A 21,587-nucleotide genomic window follows, 5' to 3' on the forward strand; every position below is an offset into this window, starting at 1 on the left:
CGGATGTTTCTGTACACTTCAGAATTCATCCTGCTGTCACATCATCAATTAAGACAGGCATGGCAGTTCCAGTAGCATGTCCAGGCTAGTATGGCTGTCCAGCACTTTGACACATGCATAAATCCTGGAGAGTGTTCTTGATCTGTTCAACTGTTCAAAATTAGTTTTTCATTGCAATTGAAAACGTATTCAGTAATCCAATAAAGTGATCTTCCATGATCTACCAGTGTGTTTGCTAAGGCTGAGCTACTGCCCTTACTCTTTCGCAATGTACCAACCAGTTAATTTTGACAAACCCAATGTTTTGGCTAATGTATTAATTATGATTTTCTCATCCTCTTTTTGAGAGAGAACATCAACCAACTCAAATGCTACACCTAGAATGAAATCTAGACCTTTGTTAGTGTTCTGGTTCATGAACTGATGATGAAACAATATGCAGCAAGCCAAGAAATCGTCCAGTTACATAAAAAGGCTGACTAATAGAAATGGCTGCCACAAATTAAAGCTGACAGTCTGCACAACACAAATTATGTCACTGTCCAAATACTATTTTATATACTGTACATTAAACAATTAGAAATTACTAGTCACAATGGGAGCAACCCTCCTGATATTCACCGATGTTGCATGCACACTTCGATGCCACTAGAGGGAACCTAACTCCCACATCAGCAGTTAGGGGCACTCTATTATACTAAATGAATGTGAAAGATAATGAAGAGGCTGGTGGGGACTGGCCAGGCCTCCCCTGTCATTAATAGAGTCCCTTTTTGTTCCCACACCGGGTTCGTTCTTCGTCTCCACCAGAAAGTCTTGATCTTGCCGTTTGTCTGCTCTGTGATCAACATCATCTTGGAATGGGATATAAAATAGAAATGCCTTCTCAGAGTCAGTATCAACCTAGATTTTCCTTAGGCAGGTGTGAGAGAAGACATGTTCAAATGCACATACTGTACACATATGCACCACACATGCACACATGCACACACACACACTCTCTCTCTCTCTTTCTCTCTCTCTCTCATTTTACTTCTCTGTCTTCCTCTCTGGATCTTTTCAGACCTGTTTTCTTATTGGGTAGTGCAGTGCCATAATGGCCGCTCATACTGAGTCGTCTGGTGTGGTTTCTTTACCTTCTGATGTGGGATGACCGGCATGGGGGAATCCATTCTCGGGGTAGCTGTGGGGACAGGAGCTGGGCGCTTCGACCTAAAGCAGAAAGACAAACAAATTCATGAAAAGCCACAACAACGGCCTTTGTGACTTCAGCCAAGGGCTGTGGACACAATAAACCTTTAATGGACAACCATAATTAGCAGTGTTTTATTTGGCAAAACCAAATCTAGACTTTCGCAGGACTCCTAGCATTTGTCCAAATCTTCCTTTAAGTCTGCATATGGTGCGAGGATACTTGAGTTCCCCTGTCAGGAAAGCTGACCATACTTATAGTATAATTCTGTTGTTGTTGTTTTTATTTCTGTGTAATCAGCTGCAAGGGTATTCACTACAGTGCTTGTTTTTGTTTATTCTTATAAAGGCATGGGATGCATGTACTGTACATGCTTTTGTATGTTGCTCTAGCAATGCGGGTGTCATGCTAAATGGATAGAATGTTCAATGACGTAGTGGAGATGTGGTCAATATCTGGCTGCCTTAAGGGCTAATGAACTGTAGGATCGATGAGCCTCACAAAATGGTGGATCGCTGAAACCTCCCAACCAACAGCGGGAATAATGACTCTCCGATTCTATGTATCAGTGCCCCCAGAGACGACTCAAATTTGACACAGTTCTGCGCCGCTCGTTTTATGAGAAGGCTGTTAAACTCCTACTGTGTGAATGAGTCAGAGGCTAAGCGTTGGCCATGGGGACTCCCTGCATGTGTGATCTGGTTTCCCAGACACTTTACTCAGTTCAGGCCACTGGAAACACCCATTGAGTTTGCCATCTATGCACCCTCACCGTGACTAACCCCACATAGGCCGGGCTCATTCATGGTTTACTCTGTCACTGACCTCTCCCAGGCAGCTGTTTAGCTCCAATCACTCCACTGCTCCGTGCTCTCAACACCAGTGCCATTCTATCTCTAATTAAACCATCAAATTACACTCAGTGTAATCCGCCATTTTAAAAGCTATTGCCACAGAACATTAGGGAAATGAATTCATTGTTCAGTCTATACTCACACTTTGGGAATTACAGTTTTGGTTAAAATGAAAAGTAGTGTACTGAGAGGGATGGGGCAGGGGGTGGTCCTGGGAAACTCCTGAATGCCATTTTCCGTGTGGCTGCAGGATACTGCAATGGGTTGGTTTTTTAGACATTGGATCAATGTAAATGCCACGGCACAGGACATTAATTAATAAATTAAGTTAGATAATTAGTTAGATAATTTCAGGATCCACTGAATTGCTGATGGGTTGCAGCAAGGTTCTTTCTGGATTGTGTGTCTTTCTGTTTGAAGTGACCCCTGAAAATGCATTAATTAACTTACAGTTCTTTCTACCATCATGGTCATTCATTTTTTGTATGTAACTGAATTCCATGTACGAGTACAGTGAACTGATGTCTGGCTGAATGCTTTTTTTGAACAAATAATTACACTATGCCTTCCTACACAGCTACATTTTATCATTTAAATTGTGCTTTTTGGATATTTTGGGATGCTATATATTGTTGAATCAAAGAAAACAGTTCTGGAGAAAATCCATCCATAATTCCCCAAAAGCAGAGGATTTCCACAGTGGCAAGAGAACCAGTATTCAACAGAAAATATACAGCATGACAGAAAAGGAAAGAGCCAGAATGCAGCTCTTTCAAGTCAGCCTTCTCCAAACTCCCTCGACTTTGCAGTGTGAGAAGACACGCACTCTGCAGACCCCTGTGCACAACACAGCTCTGGAGATTGTGACTCCGAACATAAGTCAAAGAAAGGCCGCAACCTAAAATAGGACTGCACGCACGGCCCAATACCCGTATCCCATGATGCAGTCCATATTGCGGTCCATATTAAGTCATCTGTAACGCTAGTAGGCCTACACTATTTATTAAGTAATCAACTTCTGCAAGCGCAAGTGTTTTATTTGGGTGATTCTTTGAAAAGTGTTACAAATGACGTGAGAAAACGCTAAACAATTATTTTGACTGGTAATAGTATTGCATTTCAGAACATCTTGCTACTATTTTCCCACCAATTTCAGATTTTAATAAATTTTGGATTCTTTAATAATTCACCTATTTTAACACTCATTAACGTATGTGGTGTTGCCATTGGGTATGATCCAACATCAAGATTTGTTTGATGTGCCCTTGCACTTTGTACTATTGTACTGTACTAATGCTTAAAAATCTATATTATGAGTAAAGATTAGTAGATTTAAGTAAAGTACAAAAACTTTTTCTAAAATGTGTTGATCTTTTGTTCTTCAAGGCCATCCATTTCAAGTGTCACAAATATTATAACCCTTAGCGCTTTCATATTGTTTAACTCTATTGCTTTTCTGCTACATGCACATACAAGTATCGCAAAACCGTCCATTATCAAATACAATTTTGAAAATTGCAGGACAAAAATTGACAGTAAAACCACAGATATCAATGCCTATGAAGCTGCTGCTTTTCAGCTGGAGTTAATCCCATCCCTAAAATATATAACAAATAAACTGACTAAAAATATGGGCACCCCTGGTTTAAATGTCTGTTACAATGAATCTGTATGTGATCGAAAGAAAACCTGAACTTTAAACATGAGATCTTTCCACAAATCTTAAAGCTTTTTATTTTCATTTTTTACAGTTGATTCATTATAAAAAAGGAAAAGGACCCTGTGCAAAAGTTTGGGAACCCTTCTGGATTATTCTTTGTTGCTTTTTAAAAAGATGATTACTTTTTAAAGAAGGTGATTTATTTGTTAGGGCTTCAATGAGTCAGGTGAGTATAATTCCAGGGGGGAACTTGTTGTTGTCTGAAGTAACTCCATGCCTTCTATTATCCTGGCTGTTCTGTCTGGTGTTAACAACCATGGATTCCTCTAAACAGTTGTCCAAGAATTTCAGAATTTCAGAATTGATTCAGAATGAAGATGCTTCATGTCCACCAAGGTGAAAGGAGAAGGCTAGTCAACAAAACTCTCTCAATATTTCAAACTACCTATTTCCACTGTAAGAAACATTGTTAGAAAATAAATGGAACAGTTGAAGTCAAGGCAAGGTCAGATAAATTGGCCCTAGAACTGGTGAGAAATGTTCAGAAGAACCCACCCATCACTGCAAAAGAGCAAAAAAAAAAGAACAAAAAGAGTAGCAAGTACAGGTCTAGCTGTACATCAAATCTCTGGACAAACTTTTATATAATTTTGTATACATTTTTTCACAAGTAAACAACATTTTAACTTCTTTTCTTTAATTGTGACGAAAGTATAGCCTTCCAAAAATAAAGTTGATGTGGTTAAATTAAAATTATACTGCAAAAGTCCGGCTCTGGACATCTGACACTGATACTAAAACTAAAGTTCTATAAAAAATACAAATCAACAATTGTTCTTACAATAACTAAATGTATATGTTTTTTATGTTATGTGAAAGCCTGCACATGGCTTGCAACACTTTTAAAAGTGGATTGTGTCAATTCAGGCCTCCAATTTTCAGGACTATCGAGCATTGGCTTTCATCAGGGCCACTGTAGTCATTTTGATTACTACTAGAAAGCAAGCAATTTATCTTTGAATATAGCCTACATTTACCAACAAAATCAATTTGGATAGATTGATCGAAATTCTTGTTCACTCTGCCTCACAAGCTCTTGTTTAATGGGTTTGTTGTTAATGTTTGTTGCTTATTCATATCAGAAAGCAATTCATTTGTAGCAGTCAGTACCACCTTGACCGAGGGTTCCCATTCTGGTGTGAATATACCAAAATACCAGAGAGAAAAATTTCCTGAATGGCCTTGTGACTCTGGTCTGAAGCCATTGTTACCTTGGCAACTTTGATGTTGAGATGTATTACTATGATTCGATGTATTGCATTTCCTACTTGAGTCAATATAGAAAATCAGTTGCTGTCAGGTGAATTGCGTACAAGGGCAAACCTTTTCATCTCACTAATAAATACTAATACATCTCAACAAGTTTCTCTATCAGGTCAAGTTTGTACTTGAGGTCCCCTTTCAGATTTGACAGTATATGACACGGGTGACTTCCTGGAGATAAACAATGGCTATGGTGGTGCATAAAGAGGAGCATCAGAAGCTCAGAAGTGATGGCCAAGCCACAAAAAATCACATTGTGTCAAATTCCTCAAACCACACAGCAGTGAATATTTCAGATCCTTCATTATGTCCTCCATCTTATCTTTGTTTTACATACCAACTGCCTCTCTCCTCTTTTTTAAAAGCCAAAAACCAAACACTTACACAGTAGCTGGTTGCAATGGTATGTATATTCTATGTCTTTGGATTTTGCTTACCCCTCAACAACCTGAGTGAAACACAAAACCCACTCAGAAATTGGATTGGATAACACAGTGAAGGAGGACTATTCATAGACCAAACCTTTTGGCTGATGGAGTTTTGAGATTTTGATTGAAGCCCATGGTTAATTTAGTGTGGTGTTTAGTGTTAGGAACTGGCTATTGCAAAATCCAACACCCATTCCAACATCCAGTAGCCCAGGTTAATATTATTACAAACCATAATGCCTGAATGATGTTGCATTTGCATTTCCATCTGCCCAGTTAGCAATGGAATGTTACTGAAACTTGCAGTAAGTTTGAGGTGAATAACAACCTTTTTCAGATAAACTTTCATTTTAATACCTTGATGCAATTTGTTTTCCTTTTATGCTAGAAAGGTATTTTAACATGTTTAAATAATGCCTTCCCTTCTTTGCATCAGTGGGCATGGAGTTTGAGAGCTGGAGTATGGGATGGGGTAGGTTGTGGTTGGAGGGTGGGGGGTTGAGAGCCGGGCAGAGAATGACAAATTGCTGATCTGATTAATGATACTGCCATGGCTGGCAAAGTACTGAATTGAAAGGGGGAAAGAAATGAGAGAAACAAGGCCTCCCACTGGTAGGCAAAACCCAAGGATTTGATTAACAGTAATTTTTATCGGTACTGTTTAAGGGCAGCCTAGAAGTCTTCAGATCGTCAATAACATTGCAACTGAACATTATCCATGGTAGAAGAAAATGGGCAGCGCAGAAATTATTTATGAGCTCACACTAATGAGGCAGAGCAAAGGACAGCATTTCAACCAGATTTCAGCGCACTGTAGATGAACCACTAATGAAAACATTTATTTTCCCAACAAATTGCTTATTATGTGGGGGAAGGGCTTAGGTTACGCTACTGTAATAACTGGCAGAAATGTCTATTTGAAACAGAAGCCTGCAAACCGATCTGCAAGTATATCAGAGTTAAGTTTGCTGTAGGTTTTCTCATATTCCTTTACCAGGGTTGACATGCCATTGAAGTTCACATGATAATGTTTCTGTACACTTCTACACAAAAAGATTCAGATCAATTATACTGGGCTAATTTTGTTTGCTTAGGTCTGGCATCTATAAGGACAATCTACCCCATCAAATGCTCCTTGAAGGAGCAAGGAGCGGGATGTTAAACACTTCCGAAGAATTCTTGAGCAAGTACATATGAGTAATTGAAATGAGCCCACGTTTCCTTGATTCCTTTGTCCTAACATCAATTTACTTGCTTCCTTTCCTTGCATCCTCTGATGGGTGGAGTTAGGAGCTAGGAATGGACACAAGGAAAGGAAACAATGAGGTAAAAATATGTGCCTTCTGTCAACTGCACCCCACTGCCTAGTCTACCACATCCTGCACCACCTCTTCCTACCCTTCCTAATCAATCAACACAGCTCTGGTTAATAAGTGAAATAAATCACCACCACCCTTCCATCCAGGGAAATGACTGCTCTGTTATGCAGGAAGGAAGAAAATGCAGAAAGTGGAAGAAGAAAATGGAGTGGACTTGCTCTTTCATTTATCCCAGGAATAATCAGTGTTAGGGGGGACCAGTAATTGATGAAACAAGCAGGTTCATTAGAGGTGAATGTGGGGCAATGCCCCAGGGAAACATATCAGCTGTTACGCTTACTCCAAAACCTACACAGCCCACTGACTACACCTCTCATAAGTTCCTAATGCAGGCATTTGTTTTCATTGTAAATGCTGTAAGAAAATGTAATTTCTCCAATTAAGTTTTTTGTCATGTGGTTTTTATTATTTTCTTGATCTCTTGCATTGATATTCCTTTCACAACACTACATTTCACATTTTCCAGTGGGGATGAATGGGGATGTGAGTCATGCGTATGACTCATCCATGTAAATGAAGCTGCTGCATGTTCCTCCAGCGAGGTGCTTTGGCGTCTGACTGCAGGAGCTCTGCGGGAGCTCTATAAACACCGTGGGGTAGATATGCTAGGAAAAACTATCAAACACACCTCCTGCTGCTTATTAAGCGACAGGTATGAACTAGCAGAAACATGTTCATGACCGTTTCACAAATGCAAATGAACCACGGCCAATTAGTCTGCAAGAGTAGGAGTTCATGATATGAAACAAAACCAAATCCAACTGAGCAGAGACCTAACGGAACTACAATATAGTATGGATTGGAAGAAACTGTCCAATAAAATCAACCAGAGTGAGCAGTCTGAGTGCATGATATTGACTCTCTGGAGTCACGCATCAAAGGTTTGTAAATTAAATGATGCCATGTTGGTTTCCATATTCTATTGCTATGTTGGCCATGGACCATGATTTTAACGGGCGTCTAACAACAAATGGGTCTTACATGGATACTTCACTATAGTACATTACAAGTAATTTAGTGGAGCTTACCCCATTTTATGCGCACAGAGTGAATACAAGCAACATCAGCTGTCCCTGCCCACCATTAACAGTATTGTTGTATCTCTCAGGGGGTGACATGGCTCAGGCAGTAAGAGCAGTTGTCTGGCAGTCAGAGGGTTGCCGGTTCAATCCCCCGCCCAGGCTGTGTCGAAGTGCCCCTGAGCAAGACACCTCAAGCTCCTGACGAGCTGGTCGGGACCTTGCATGGCAGCCAATTGCCGTCGGTGTGTGTGAGTGTGTGTATGAATGGGTGAATGGAGAAGCATGGATTGTACAGCGCTTTGGATAAAGGTGCTATATAAATGCCTGCCATTTTTACCATTTGTCTGGCTCGCAATACATTTTTGGGACATCACCAAAATTAATAGTTTTAAAGTACACACTAACTATGAAGAATAATAGATTGCTAAAAGAGTTTATCTGAACAAGAATACCATAAAAACCAAACATAAAATTAAACAGGACAAACATGACACAAAATAATAATTGTTGTGTGCAGCAGGTTGTACTCGTGCGGGCTTGTCTTTGTGCGCGTGTGTGTGTGTGTGTGTGAGAGAGAGCGAGAGAGAGAGCTGGGCACCTTAGCATGTTGAGTGTCAGGCTATGGGTGGCGGCCTTGATTTTGTTCTGAGTCTCCAGATGGGTTAGGCCTTCTGTGCTGACCCCATCAATGGCGGAGATGATGTCGCCAGAGGTCAGATTGGCCAGTGCCGCTTTGCTGCCTGACGAGATCTGTGGATAGACAAACAGGCAGTCATATTACTGGATATCCACCCTGGATGGCTGTGGGTTACACGCTGATGCTCTCCCAGTGCTGTTGTGCCTCTACTGCTGGGAAAACATGATCATTAAGAAAATTTCAAAAAAATCAAAAAAGGGCAATCAACCAACTGGTCAACCAAAACCCTGCCCATTAACCAGTCAAGTGATCAATCAATCAATCATTCTCTGTACCATTTAACAATCAATTTTAATCAGTCTTAAAAAGAAAATAATATTGTTGGTTAAGTATGGAGTGGTGGAGATCAGCTACCAGTGCAAGCAATGGGATTGACTCAACCCAATGATAATGGCTTCATATACCTCTTTAACCCCCTCCCCGATTCATGGATCTGCACTCTGACCCAATCAATCCTGCCATTGTGAGCACCTGTCTTCTCCCTGGTGAGCCGATGTGAAATCCAACTGTAATAGGCACTCCTGTAAATGTCAGCGCTAATTGGCGATCGGAGCTCTGGGGGTTTCCCAATAAAGGTTATTGCAGGTGTAACATGCTTCCTCAAGATGACTCATCTCTGCACAGAGCTGTCCAATGCACCTTCGATCCCCCCTACCCTCCTGGTGGTCTTCATCTTGGTTCATTGGAGGGTGTGATGGGACCTAGCCATTTGCCAGTCCTTTACCGTGTCTGCGTGGGTTTCCTCCGGGTACTCCGGTTTCCTCCCACAGTCCAAAGACACTTGGTGTGCTCTTGCCATTACCCTTGACCAAGGCACTGACAACAGAACTGGAGTTGGTCCTCAGGTACCGCATTATGGCTGTCCACTGCTCCTAAGTAATTAGGTTGGGTTAAATGCAGAGGACGCATTTTGTTGCCTGAGAAGGCAATGATAATTACGAGTGAATAACAATAATAATAATAGTAATAATAATAATAAATAATAATGTGGTCCCGGTGACAATGAGAAGTAAAGAAAAAAGGAGCCTTCTCTTCTGCTATGGATTGGCGACCTTCCTGCCTGTCGACCCTTCATGACCCTGACCAGCAATAAGCGGTTTAAGAAAATTGATAGATGGATGGAACCTTCCTCCTCCTTTGTAGCTTTAGGATGCCAAAGGACATTTTGGGGATGAACTGCATAGCTAGCCAGATAACATATAAGTATTCAGCAAGGAACAAGAAGGCTGGCACACACCTTTTATGCATGCCCAAACAGATAAAACAAAACTGATACAACAAAATGTTGATGAAAAACAGTGCGGCATCTTGTGTTGGTATCTATTCTGGGACATCTTAACTGACCACAGACGGTGTGCTTGGGGCTGCAATTGGCTGCTAGGCTGTACCATAAACCCCATCCCAAAGGATCTCATAGGCTTGGCATTGTCACAATGAAGAGTTATCTGAATGCCGTAATATTATAGTTATGGTGTTATCCATAACTATAATATTAACACCATAACTAATTTTCTCAATAGTACAGTTTTTCTTTGCTTCTTCACATTATTCTAGAGAATTATTTTCAAGGGAAGAGGTCATTGATGATTCAGTTGTAGTTGTGTACCTGTGCAAATGCTGATTCTATTTAAATACAGTATGTGTGGTCAGGCCTACTGAGAAAGACAATAGAGAGGAAACCCTGACAGATTTTCAACACATAAAAAGATGCATTTTAGATGCTATTAAAACAAAATAAAAAAACTAGTCTTCAACACTTTTACCTTCATGCAAATTACTTGTGCGCCCATCCTATTGAAAGTTTGAAAGCTGTTTATAGCATTTTATTTTACAACTTACAGCATTTTATTAGACAATGCATGATTTCAGTGTAATTCACACAGGCACCTTATCCATTATCCTGACCTCTCTTCTGAAAAGCCAGGCAGCAATGCAATTCTTTAATGGCTTCACCACTGGGTAAGCTGCTGAGGATTCAAGCAAACATTCTCTTTGGAACAACAAAACACAGATTAAAATGTATCAATGATGTGTCTTGTTACTGACTAGTAAGAAATGTTCTGTAAAAGAAATGCTGCCAAGTGGCAAATGAGGTAATGCTGCCAAGCTATATAAGTATATATCTGAACAAAATCCTTTCAAACACCTTGAGCCTTGATTGAGCCTGCCCTGAGAGCTTGATGGGTGGTGTTGTGCATTCAGGCTGATTCCACTTGATCAGGCAGGCTCAGTCAAAAACATTTAATGTATCTGAAATGACCAGGTCTGATTCACCATTCATGAAATGTCAATTATCCAACATATTGCACTTGACTTCTGGACAAGCGAAAAATAAATGCTTCCGAAAGCATATTGTGGAGGCCTGTGTATGTGGGTGCGTGTGTGTGTGTGTATGTGTGTGTGTGTGTGTGTGCGTGTATGTGGGTGCGTGTGTGTGTGTGCATGTGTGAGTGTATGTGTGTGTGTGTATGTGTGTGTGTGTGTGTGTGTGGGTGTGTGTGTTTGTGGTAAACTTGCTTACAGAAAGCACAGCTGGACTAGCAAATAGCGGGTTGCAGTGACAGCCAAGTGGAGCCATATTCCCTCAGGCCTAGAGCTGCTACAGTCAATAATATCAATAATGATCTGGTGAGAACTTTGAGTTGATTTCAGCATGTAGCATAGTGGTGAGGGAACTGATGCGCAACTCCATGGCTGTTGGTTCAATTTCCAAATTCCCAGTAGGGGCACTGCCATTGAGCAATGTACTTAACCAGAATTGCTTCAGTAAATATTCAGCTGTATTAATGGATTGTGTGCAAAAGGAAAGTATGAAAGCCACCCTGGGTAAAAGCATCTGCCAAATGCCTAAAATGCAATGTAATGAGCCCAAGCCAGAACCAGAGCTGGTGCCCTGCATTTGGACCAGACAGCGAAAAAAGCCAGCACCTTGCCAGATCCATGATCCACCTGATCCGCTACAACTACACTGACCTTCAGCTCCCTGCTAAAAACAGCTCCGCCTGTCAGCAGTGTGGCTGCTGCCTTTAATACCCCAGGCCTGGGGGGTTGGAGTGCAGGGGGGTAGGGTGGAATGTCAGCGCTTGTGAGGGCTAACAGGGCTAACATTAGTGACATGTGCTATCTCACTGTAGCCACTTAAACAGGGTGGCATCGGGCTGTAGGCGAACCACTCCCAGTGCAGCTGGAGACCGTTCAAAACTCCTCTCTTCCTTCAACATTGGCCATTAGGGACAATGCTAGATTCCTCTGTGAGCAATTCCTACCATCTTTACAGTCCTTCTCATTACTGTTAAATTCTACGGCAAATCCACTGCTTAGCAACAACCTTCATTAAAAACAGAAGTAACATTCACATCAGCTTAGAAACATCCTGGCTAGCTCTTATCCCAAAGCCTCTACTGGCACGTTGTGGGTGGCTCGGTCTTGTCGACATTTCCCTTGTAGCAATCAGTGTTATATTCACTGCTGATAGGAGGCTGATCAGTTACCCTATTGAATTTGCATGTAGTGCGTGTGCATGTGTATGACTGGGAAGGAAGGAGTGTGGGGGGGGTTGTGTTACCACAGTTACCCAGTTTGCCTCCACACCTGACATGACCGCTAAAGAGCACGGTCTCTTCACTGCTTCGCACCTAAAGGTGTAATTCTCATTCTTGCTCAGGTGTAGCCATTAGCACCCTTGTAAAGTATGCTTCATGGCTGTAATACCAGTTAGCAGTGGACATGCATTAAATTGCATTGTGGTCATGACTGTTTGCCTGTAGTTGGCACAGCACACATCAGTGAGCATTAAAATAATGCCTCCAATTTATCTCTGAAAATGAATATTGTTTATTAATGTACTTTATTTGGTTAAATTTGTTTCAGTAAAATACAATTGTGGAACTGTTCTAATATTGTAGATCAGTAACTTCCCTGGTTTTATGGGAGAAACTCCCAAAAAACAGAACTTTGTCTTAATCCACACAACATTTATTGGGTGTACAAAAACTTTTAAATATGGTTTTGAAATCCAGGTGGTTCTTATAAGCACCTGAATGGGGGAAATATGCATTTCTGCAGTATAACACACTGAAAATAGCATTTTAGTGAGGTGAAAATGAAATAATACCATACAGAAGTCACAAGGGGTGGTGGAGGGGGAAGGGCATACAGGGATGTATATGTATATGTGGCATAGCTGTTTCCTATAGCCTGGGAGACCATCAGGACCATAGACAGCAGCAGCCTCATTTACAGGCATGCACAGCTGAGGATGATTTGTAATAAGCCCAGGAATTTCTCGGTACCATAATCAGTCACTTTTTAAAGGCACAGCCTGCTTTGGAGAGAGAATTCCATGGACAACACAGGTAATAAATTGCACTTTTTCATCATAGAATCATGGCACCTGACCCTGAAATTTCAGTTAAAACATCTGTAAATAATCTGTCCAATTTTCTGTTACTGTCCAATATTCTCTCTATATTATTCTCTCTCTCTCTCTCTCTCTCTCTCTCTCTCTCAGTTTCTTAGTTTTTGTGCATCTGTATGCTTTTCCTCCAATCACCGGTGACCCAACTGTAGCCAGTAAGAATTATGCTTGTCCTCCAATCAGCTTTCTGCAAAATGAGATGCCAAGTGAGAGTCACATGTATCTGCATGACCCAACCAAGAACACAAGCTTCTTCATATGCTGACCTATCATGTACTTAAGTGTCTTTTCAAGTGGCAAACCACAAGCTACATTGTACTGAGAAAGTTAACAAACTATTAGCCCAGCATGTGGTTAATATGATTGTGAGGTGTGCCACAAACTGAAGACGCACAAAAATAGTTAGTATTTTGTTTCAGTTATTTACCAGGGTTCCCCATCGACACTGACATAAAGGCTGTGATACCCATAGGGAAACACACCCTTTAGGAAAACTTCCTTTTTTTTAACACTATATCAAGTGTCTGTTGCAGGTGTGTCTGATCTCATCCAAGAGGAGCCAAATTACATAAGAGAGAATCAAAATGGCCCTATGTTGTCAGCACATAAAACTTGTAAATGTGGTAGTGAAGCATTAGGGTGAGGGTGGCTTGCCTCTGATTCAGAGTAGCCCCTACAATACCTGCCCATAAAATGTTGAGACATTTCAACCAGCTGAAAGTATCCTTTCCTGGCATCACCTCTGCTATTTCATAGAGTGTGAATAACTTCAAGCAGCAAAACCATCTGTTTGAGAAACTTATCACGAGCTGTTCGCCTGTGAAGCTGACCAGATGAAATGTGATTTCTTTTCTCCGAGTTGTATCTCTATTTTTGATTTTAGATTTTAGACGCTCTCCCTGTCTACACAAGGTAATGAACACTCAGCTCGAGCTGTTATAAATCAGATGAACAAACTGCTGATGCTGGTGTGAGAAGAAACTGATTTGAAATGATTGAGATGTGAGATGATTTTCTATTTATTTTTAGCGTTGCTCCATAAAATTTCATTTTAGGAGGTGCTGGCACTTTATTCCTCCTAGCCTGTCTGCCAAGTGAAATTTGCAACTGACTACAGTTGCCAGGATGAACCCTTTCCACTTTGGGCCCTGGAAGGCAATTGTACTTGTCCTATAAAAGTGTCAATATCTCAAAAACTATATGCACCTGTGCACACACATGGTTGAATCAAAACACCTTGTGTTTTTATATTTTAACACTGAATATCTCCATTTCTAATTCAAGGACCAACCCAGAATTACTTTATAGTTTTGCCAAAACTGTACCCAGATGTGCTCAAGTGTCCCCAAATCTCTCCAAATAAAAACATCTGCATATCTTTTAGTCCAGACACATGAATGACTGAATGACTAGAAAAGCTTACTTTTCTACTAACCCCATTTTTTATACAAAATGTAACAAAAATTACCTTCAAGTGTGTTTTATTCAGATTTCTGAGATGTTTCATAAAGCATGCCCAAGGTGTCAAAAAAGCTCTCCAAAAAGGATTACTCACTGCTGTTCCATTACCTTGCTTTGCAAATAAGAGACAGATAAGAATATAAAGTGCTGTTCGCGCAAGCGGAGAGTCTGTTTAACAATCGGCATCGCCATCTTGCAGTTTTATTACGTCGCAGTTTTTATTATTATATAAACCCAACAATAATTTGGGATGACGACGACTCAACCAAAAGGGGTGAGCGTGGATGGGGTTAAAGTTCACCTTCAGTGTACCATCTTCTTTTTTTCTATTTGTAAATATTTTCTCTAGTAAAACAGGATTCATGGTCTGATTTAAAACATAAGGTCTATGCATAGTGAACTGTTCCATTGACAACCCACTTCGCCAAAAGGAATCAACACATGTCATCACTGAAACATTGTAGTAAAGTCAAAATGTGAACTTACTGCAGCATTTTGTTACAATAAGTTACAGTACAGTAATGCATCTAATATAAATCGGCAAAATTATTGTATTGAACCTTCACAGTGAGTGAAATTATGCAACCCCAATAATATACAACAGGCAATAAAAACACATTTAAGTAAATTACAGTGAAATATAAAAATATGTATTAAAATATATTTTATTAATTGTCTAATCAGCCAATTGTGTGGCCACAGTGCAATGCATGCAATCATGTAGATACGGGTCAGGAGCTTCAGTTAATGTTCACATCAACCATCAGAATGGGGAAAAATGTGAAGTCTAAGTGACTTTGGCCGTGGAATGATTTTTGGTGCCAGACAGGATGGTTTGAGTATTTCAGAAACTGCTGATCTTCTGGAATTTCCACACACAACAGAGTTTGCAGAGAATGGTGCAATAAACAAAGAACATCCAGTGAGTGGCTGTTCTGAGGGCAGAAATGCCTTGTTAATGAGAGTGATCCGAGGAGAATTGTGAGACTAGTCAAAGCTGACAGGAAGGTGACATTAACGCAAATAACCCACATTACCACAGTGGTCTGCAGAAGAGCATCTGAACACACAACACATCAAACCTCTAAGTAGATAGGCTACAACAGCAGAAGACCAATAAGTCTAAAAAATATAAATACCTAATAAAGTTCTCACTGAGTGTATATTTACAGAAATAACCTACCACAGAATGAACACTACAAGATGTTGGTTTGAATGTATTTACTTAACAATTAAATTGTCATCTTGTGTTAAGTGAATGCAGAATGGTCTCCACAAACGGTGTATTTTCTAAACCTGACCAAGGCATTCCAAATCACAGCTCAACAGTTGATATTATGGCACATGCAAGTGCAGTAGAGAAACCACTTCAGGGTAAAGGAAAGGAGAGGAAGTCTGAATTCATATGACATAAGCAGCCTTTTTATTGGTTAATTTACCCTCCCCTACCCCACTGACACCTTTACGCACATCCCTTGAATGATTGCCACTCATTAAAAAGCCATCCAAAACACGTAACATTGACACCCTCTCTATTGCACCATCCACATAAAGAGATTGACATCTGATTTGAAGTAATGATAAGCGAATGGAACTAGGAAGAAGGACTAGAGTCCATGTATCTTTTAATCAGTTCAATCAGTATTAGCCTTCAAACATAATTTTACAAATAAGGAGACACTTTTCCAATACACAATTGAAAAACATTTTAAATATTCATTTTAGGGCTGGCTTCACATACATAGATTAAGCTTAGCCATGGAATAAATTGAGTCCTGTATGAAGAATCTCCATTCAAAACAGTATTTAATCAAGAACTGGGCTTAATCTGTGTCTGTGAAACTGGCCCATTGTGATTGCTGAGTTTGCCAAACTACATTTGGAAAAAAAAAAGTAAACTCATAATCAATTGTGGCTAAGTTAAGAACAAATTGTGACCAAGCCCAGAAAGTAAAAAGAACAAACAAAAAAACAAACAAAAAAACCTATTCACAAGGCTATTCACATTATCTCAGGCTCTATTACTCTATTAATGGCAATAGAATAGATGCTCCTGGATCTCAGTCAAACCAGCACTAACTTTTTACAGCCAGTTTTGGCCCTCAATCAAGTCCTGAAATGCTGCCAGACAGAGAAAGTCAAACAATGTTCCACTGATATCACCCTGACAGCACAGACAGTATGAGGTCATGCTCCATTGATACTATCTCAGTGAGAGGGGAAAAGGTAGCATTGTTCCTAAATTAAAATGATTACAAAGCTGTGCCATATGTCCATTATTGGGCGTATTCAAGTTTACACCTAGAGTATATCTGTGTTCGCAAACCTCCCACTGTTTAAATCATGTTAAAAGCCAGAGCAAATATATCTTATGAGGGCAGCAAATAACTCCCTGCAAATAAATGCACAGTTGGACTGTGATGAATTTCCATCTGAGAAGCAGGAACTAGAATCAGCTCTACAACCTCAAGTGCTAAATGTGTACCAACTCAAATAATTTGCTCCCACTACTGCTAGACCAAGACCTGGATTCAAACATTTGTCCTTAACTTTAAATAAATGTAAAAAAGTGTAATTGCATTGCATTTTTAGTAAAAAAAAAAAGTGATGATTGAATCCTTTGGCTTAGGTCCTCAAAACAGATTAGCCTTGCCACAACAGATCTTAGAGAAAACTAAGTTTGATGACAAACTTGGTTATGCTATACATCGCATTCATGCTACAGTCAGATAACTTGCAATCAGTCATTACAGACTCAATGATGTGCTAAAATGCATTTCCGCACTGTAGGTGAGGTCAAAAGAAGCTCAGCTTTGATTTAACAATCAAACAAAAAGTGGAGTGAGACAAAACACATATAAGGTCATAAAAGGTTCAGCCACTAAAAAGCAGAATTTCAAACAAGGCAAGCACATGCAACCCAACAAGTTCAAAACGGCAACAAATAACCAGAGCCTACTGAAATATGGAGGGGAATAAAAAAAATGCATGTTAACTAAATGTAAAAATGCCTAGCTTCATCTCGATCACATATCCTCTTACAAATATTGTTTTTCGTAGAGTTCCTTGTGCTTGACGCTATACATAGCCGTACATTCTGTGAATGCATCTTCAGTTGTCGCGGTTTATTTCATTGCAGGGGGTAGGAGATGAGGCAAGGGTGGTTTTGGGAGATACAATTAAGTTTCAGATATTCTAAATATTCAGATATTAAATTTAACAAAATTTAGTGGAACAGGACATGCTGTGATGAGTGCACAAAATGCTGCTGTTCTTGTCGCACCCTCTAACTCCTTATATACGTAACAACCTAACCCAGTTCCATTGATAATTTTATGCACAACAATAAATGAACATACTCACTGATGACTCAATGTACATAAATGAGGACTTGATGCCCATCAGCAATGAAACAGAACCAGAGTAGAGAAACAGTGTGCTTGTGTAGAGGTCAGTGGCAGAGTTGCGATTGGGGTGTGGTTCTTACCCGGGAGATGGTGAGGGGCATGTTGAAGTCCTTGCCTCCTTGCAGTCTGAAGCCCCATGGTGCAGGTCCTTTGAGGGTTACAGTGTAGCTCATTTTGAAAAAAATAAAAATAAAAAATATAGATACGTATATTTATAAACAGATATTCTGTCTTCTAATTCTCCTCCCAGTCGTCCGGGGTAAAAAACCGGGGAGGGGAGCCAGCGAGCACCAGGGAGCCACTGGAAGGAAAGATCAAGAAATGAAAACAAAAATTCCAAACGTGAGAATCGAAAAGAGGAACAGAAACAGAAAGGATGAAGAGATAATTCACACGTTTCCCATGTAAACCCTGAGCCCACTTCACTTTTCACTCCCCGCCCACACACATCAACACCTGCCTCAACCACACCAACTACTGCTTGTACACAAACCCCACAAAATGAGAGACATTGGCAGAATTGTAATAAAAGAAAAAAGGGAGAGATATAGGTCTTGCCTGCTCGGACGGGCCGAAGTGACAGCCTAAGAATAGCCCGGCTCTGCAGAAAGCAATAGCACTATGGCCCTGGGGGTCCTTATAAGGCCTGTAAGGGGACACCCAGAATGCCAGGTCTCCATGATTCACACAGCTGATATAGCCTCTTCTTTAGCCAGACATTTCTAGTCTGCCTCCACCCACCCACACAAACGGGCACCTCCCACTCCTGGCCTAACCCCCCTGTCACAGCGTGCTAGACGAGGGTGTGGAAACAACAGATTAACTAATTAACAGGAAAACGTCCCTCTTACTGCTGGAACGCCCCAGGTCACCTTTGACTCAACCCCATAAGCATGCACCCCCTAAGGGCTATTTTTTGCTTACCTGTGGGGCCAGAAGCATGGCAGTTATGAATTGTGAGAACACTTTGACAACGTTTTATGAGTGAGTGACAGGCAGACAGACAGACCGACAGAAGATTGAATTGGGTGGACAAAAATAAAATGTCATGGGATTGTGTGTGACCACTACAAGAGGTATGCTGTAAGATGTTAGACAGAAACATAAACCTTCATCCAGCAATACACTCAGTGCAGCATGTACACTAAGTGAGCACTTTATTAGGTATTTATTAGACTTATTTTTTAGACTTATTGCCGTAGCCTATCCACTTGACGCATTGTGTGTTCAGAGATGCTGTTCTGCATACCACTGTTGTAATGTGTGATTATTTGCATTACTTTCACCTTCCTGTCAGCTTTGACCAGTCTGACCCTTCTCCTCTGACCCCTCTCAATACGTTTTGTCCCCGCAGAACTGCTGCTCATCGGATGTTTTTTGTTTTTCCAGAGACTGTTGTGCATGAAAATCCCAGGAGATCAGCAGTTTCAGAGATACTCAAACCACCCTGTCTGGCACCAACAATCATTTCACGGAAAAAGTCACATTTCTTCCACATTCTGAGATTTGGTCTGAAAAAACAGCCGCACCAATTGATCATGCCTGCATGCTTTTATGCATTTAGTTGTTGTCACATGATTGGCTGATTAAATAATTGCATTAACAAGTTGGTGTACAGGTCTACCTAATAAGTGCTCAGTGAGTGTATACATGGAATGTGTAACTTGTGCTCTTAAACCAGATGGTTGTGTTAAACCAGGTTCAGCTATTGTACACTCAACTAGGATACGTAACCTGAGCTACTTCTATTAATCCCCAAGTGTATAAATAGATGATGTGTGAATATTATTTCAGTCAGACAACTCACAATGTACTAAGCTATATTTATTGAGGTTTAATGTAAAGTCAAATTTTGGCATTGGCTCTGCCTCTCATCACTCCCTGTTGTAAAGCCTGCTGAAACAGGGAGTGGCTATAAATCCCCCCTCATGGGGATCTTGAGAAGCAGAGCTCACCTATGCTGGGATGGTGGTGGGAGCGCAAACATTTTGAAGGCATGAATTAAGAATAACAGGATAATTTGAGCAAAGCAGCTAGCAAAAGTGGCAGTAGCATGTAATATGGGCAGCATTGCAAAATGGGCAGTGCAGCTGAAAGAGCCAGGCAGCGCAATGGCTTTAACATGCAGAATGAACCAGGCAGCAGGGCAGCTTTGTATGATTGTATGATCAGGGCAGATACGGCAACAGCTAGCAGGGCCGTGTAAAATGAGCAAGGGCCTAAACAGGTATGTTTGGTGCTTTTTATAGCCCCTCCCATTAGACGTAGACGTAAATGTGAGGGGGCATCACTTCTTGAATTGTCTGCCTGAACTAGCTCCACAGACTTCACATCATTGAATTTATTGAACTTTGACTCATCAGTCCAGAGAACCTGCTGCCATTTTTCTGCACCCCAGTTCCTGTGTTTTCATGCATAGTTGATTGGCCAATTGGTTTCTGCCAATTCTGAGCTGATGCCACTGCTGATCTTCCAATTGCAAAGGGAAGTAAGCATGATGTGTTTTTCATCTGCTACATTAAGTTTCCTTGGCCGACCAGAGCGTCTATGGTCCTCAACATTGCCTGTTTCTTTATGCTTCTTCAACGGAGCTTGGACATAACGTCTGGAAACCCTTGCTGATGCAATAAGACTACATGTGTCTTGTTGCTGTGCTCAGTCTTGTCATGGTGTATGACGTCTGACATTAAACTTTCTTCAGCAACCTCTCCTTGGAAGCAGAGTTTGACTGTTCCTCACCCAGTTTTAACCCTCCTACACAGCTGTTTCTGTTACAGTTAATGATTGTGTTTCAACCTACATATTATATTGATGATCATTAGCTCCTGTTTGGTATAATTGGTTAATCACACACCTGACTATATGCCTACAAAATCCCTGTCTTTGTGCAAGTGTACCGAGAAGAATTGATGCTGGTTTGACGGCAAAGGGTGGTCACACCAAATATTGATTTGATTTAGATTTTTCTTCTGTTCACTCACTTTGCATTTTGTTAATTGATAAAAATAACCTATCAACAATTCTATTTTTGAACGCAATCGTACTTTACAGCATTTTTTACACCTTTTTTTGGTTAAAATCCTTTTAAAAACTAAACTAAAACCCATTATCCAAAATTTAGCTAAATACATTTCCTCTGAGGGCACTGGAGTGCGGATTTTACATGTGTATTATTATCAGCTATCAAAAACAGGCTCGCTGAAAAACTAATTAACTACTGGTATGATGCAATTTCGGTACTGGTATCATGAGCAGACAGTCAGCTGTATAATTTACTTTAATCCACATGTGCAGGTTAGGTTTCTGCCTGTGGTGCACATTGCTGATTTGCGGGAGACTTCTCCCCATTTGAGGGTATCAGGGAGCAGGCGCCAAATTCCAGGAGACTCCCAGACCTTCCGGGAGAGGTAGGATTTAACCAGTTAGTTAACTTATAAATTAAATTATACAACAGTTCTCAAATCTTATATGCTTAACTTACAAGTGCACCAACAAGTCAACTAGCTGCCTAGAATACAAGAACATAAAATTGCTAACTTGAGATGCACGTGTACTGCACCGTCATGCCCCTCCCGACCGTAACGAAAAACGCATCCGGAGCAGGTTAGCAACTGATATGTCATCTGGCAGCTAGCTAGCTAGGCCTATGTAATAACAGAAAAATGTTAAAGGTACAATAGGTAATTTCGTACTTCTAACAGTCGAGAGGAATTGCAGCAACACGCTCAAACCACAACACTGTTTATC

At 40.6% G+C, this 21,587-nt stretch overlaps 1 protein-coding gene across 2 annotated transcripts in view; it reads right to left on the minus strand.

The window, feature by feature from the left end:
• The window catches only part of ldb3b (LIM domain binding 3b), a 28,341-nt gene extending 9,794 nt beyond the window's left edge, over positions 1-18,547 (minus strand). Inside the window, exons 1-4 of one of the 2 annotated variants that reach the window (XM_061225029.1) lie at positions 18,399-18,547; positions 17,921-18,141; positions 8,457-8,608; positions 1,137-1,212 (exon numbers count right to left, since the gene is read on the minus strand). In XM_061225029.1, the coding sequence (XP_061081013.1) occupies positions 1,137-1,212; positions 8,457-8,608; positions 17,921-18,013 (321 nt within the window). In that variant the 5' untranslated portion in view covers positions 18,014-18,141; positions 18,399-18,547. Of the gene's footprint in view, positions 1-1,136; positions 1,213-8,456; positions 8,609-17,920; positions 18,360-18,398 lie in introns of those variants that run through there. The other variant, XM_061225020.1, reaches the window with a different exon arrangement.
• Between the last annotated feature and the right edge of the window lie 3,040 nt (positions 18,548-21,587).

The sequence above is a fragment of the Conger conger genome, chromosome 2 (genome assembly GCF_963514075.1).
Source record: "Conger conger chromosome 2, fConCon1.1, whole genome shotgun sequence".
Classification (NCBI taxonomy): Eukaryota; Metazoa; Chordata; class Actinopteri; order Anguilliformes; family Congridae; genus Conger; species Conger conger.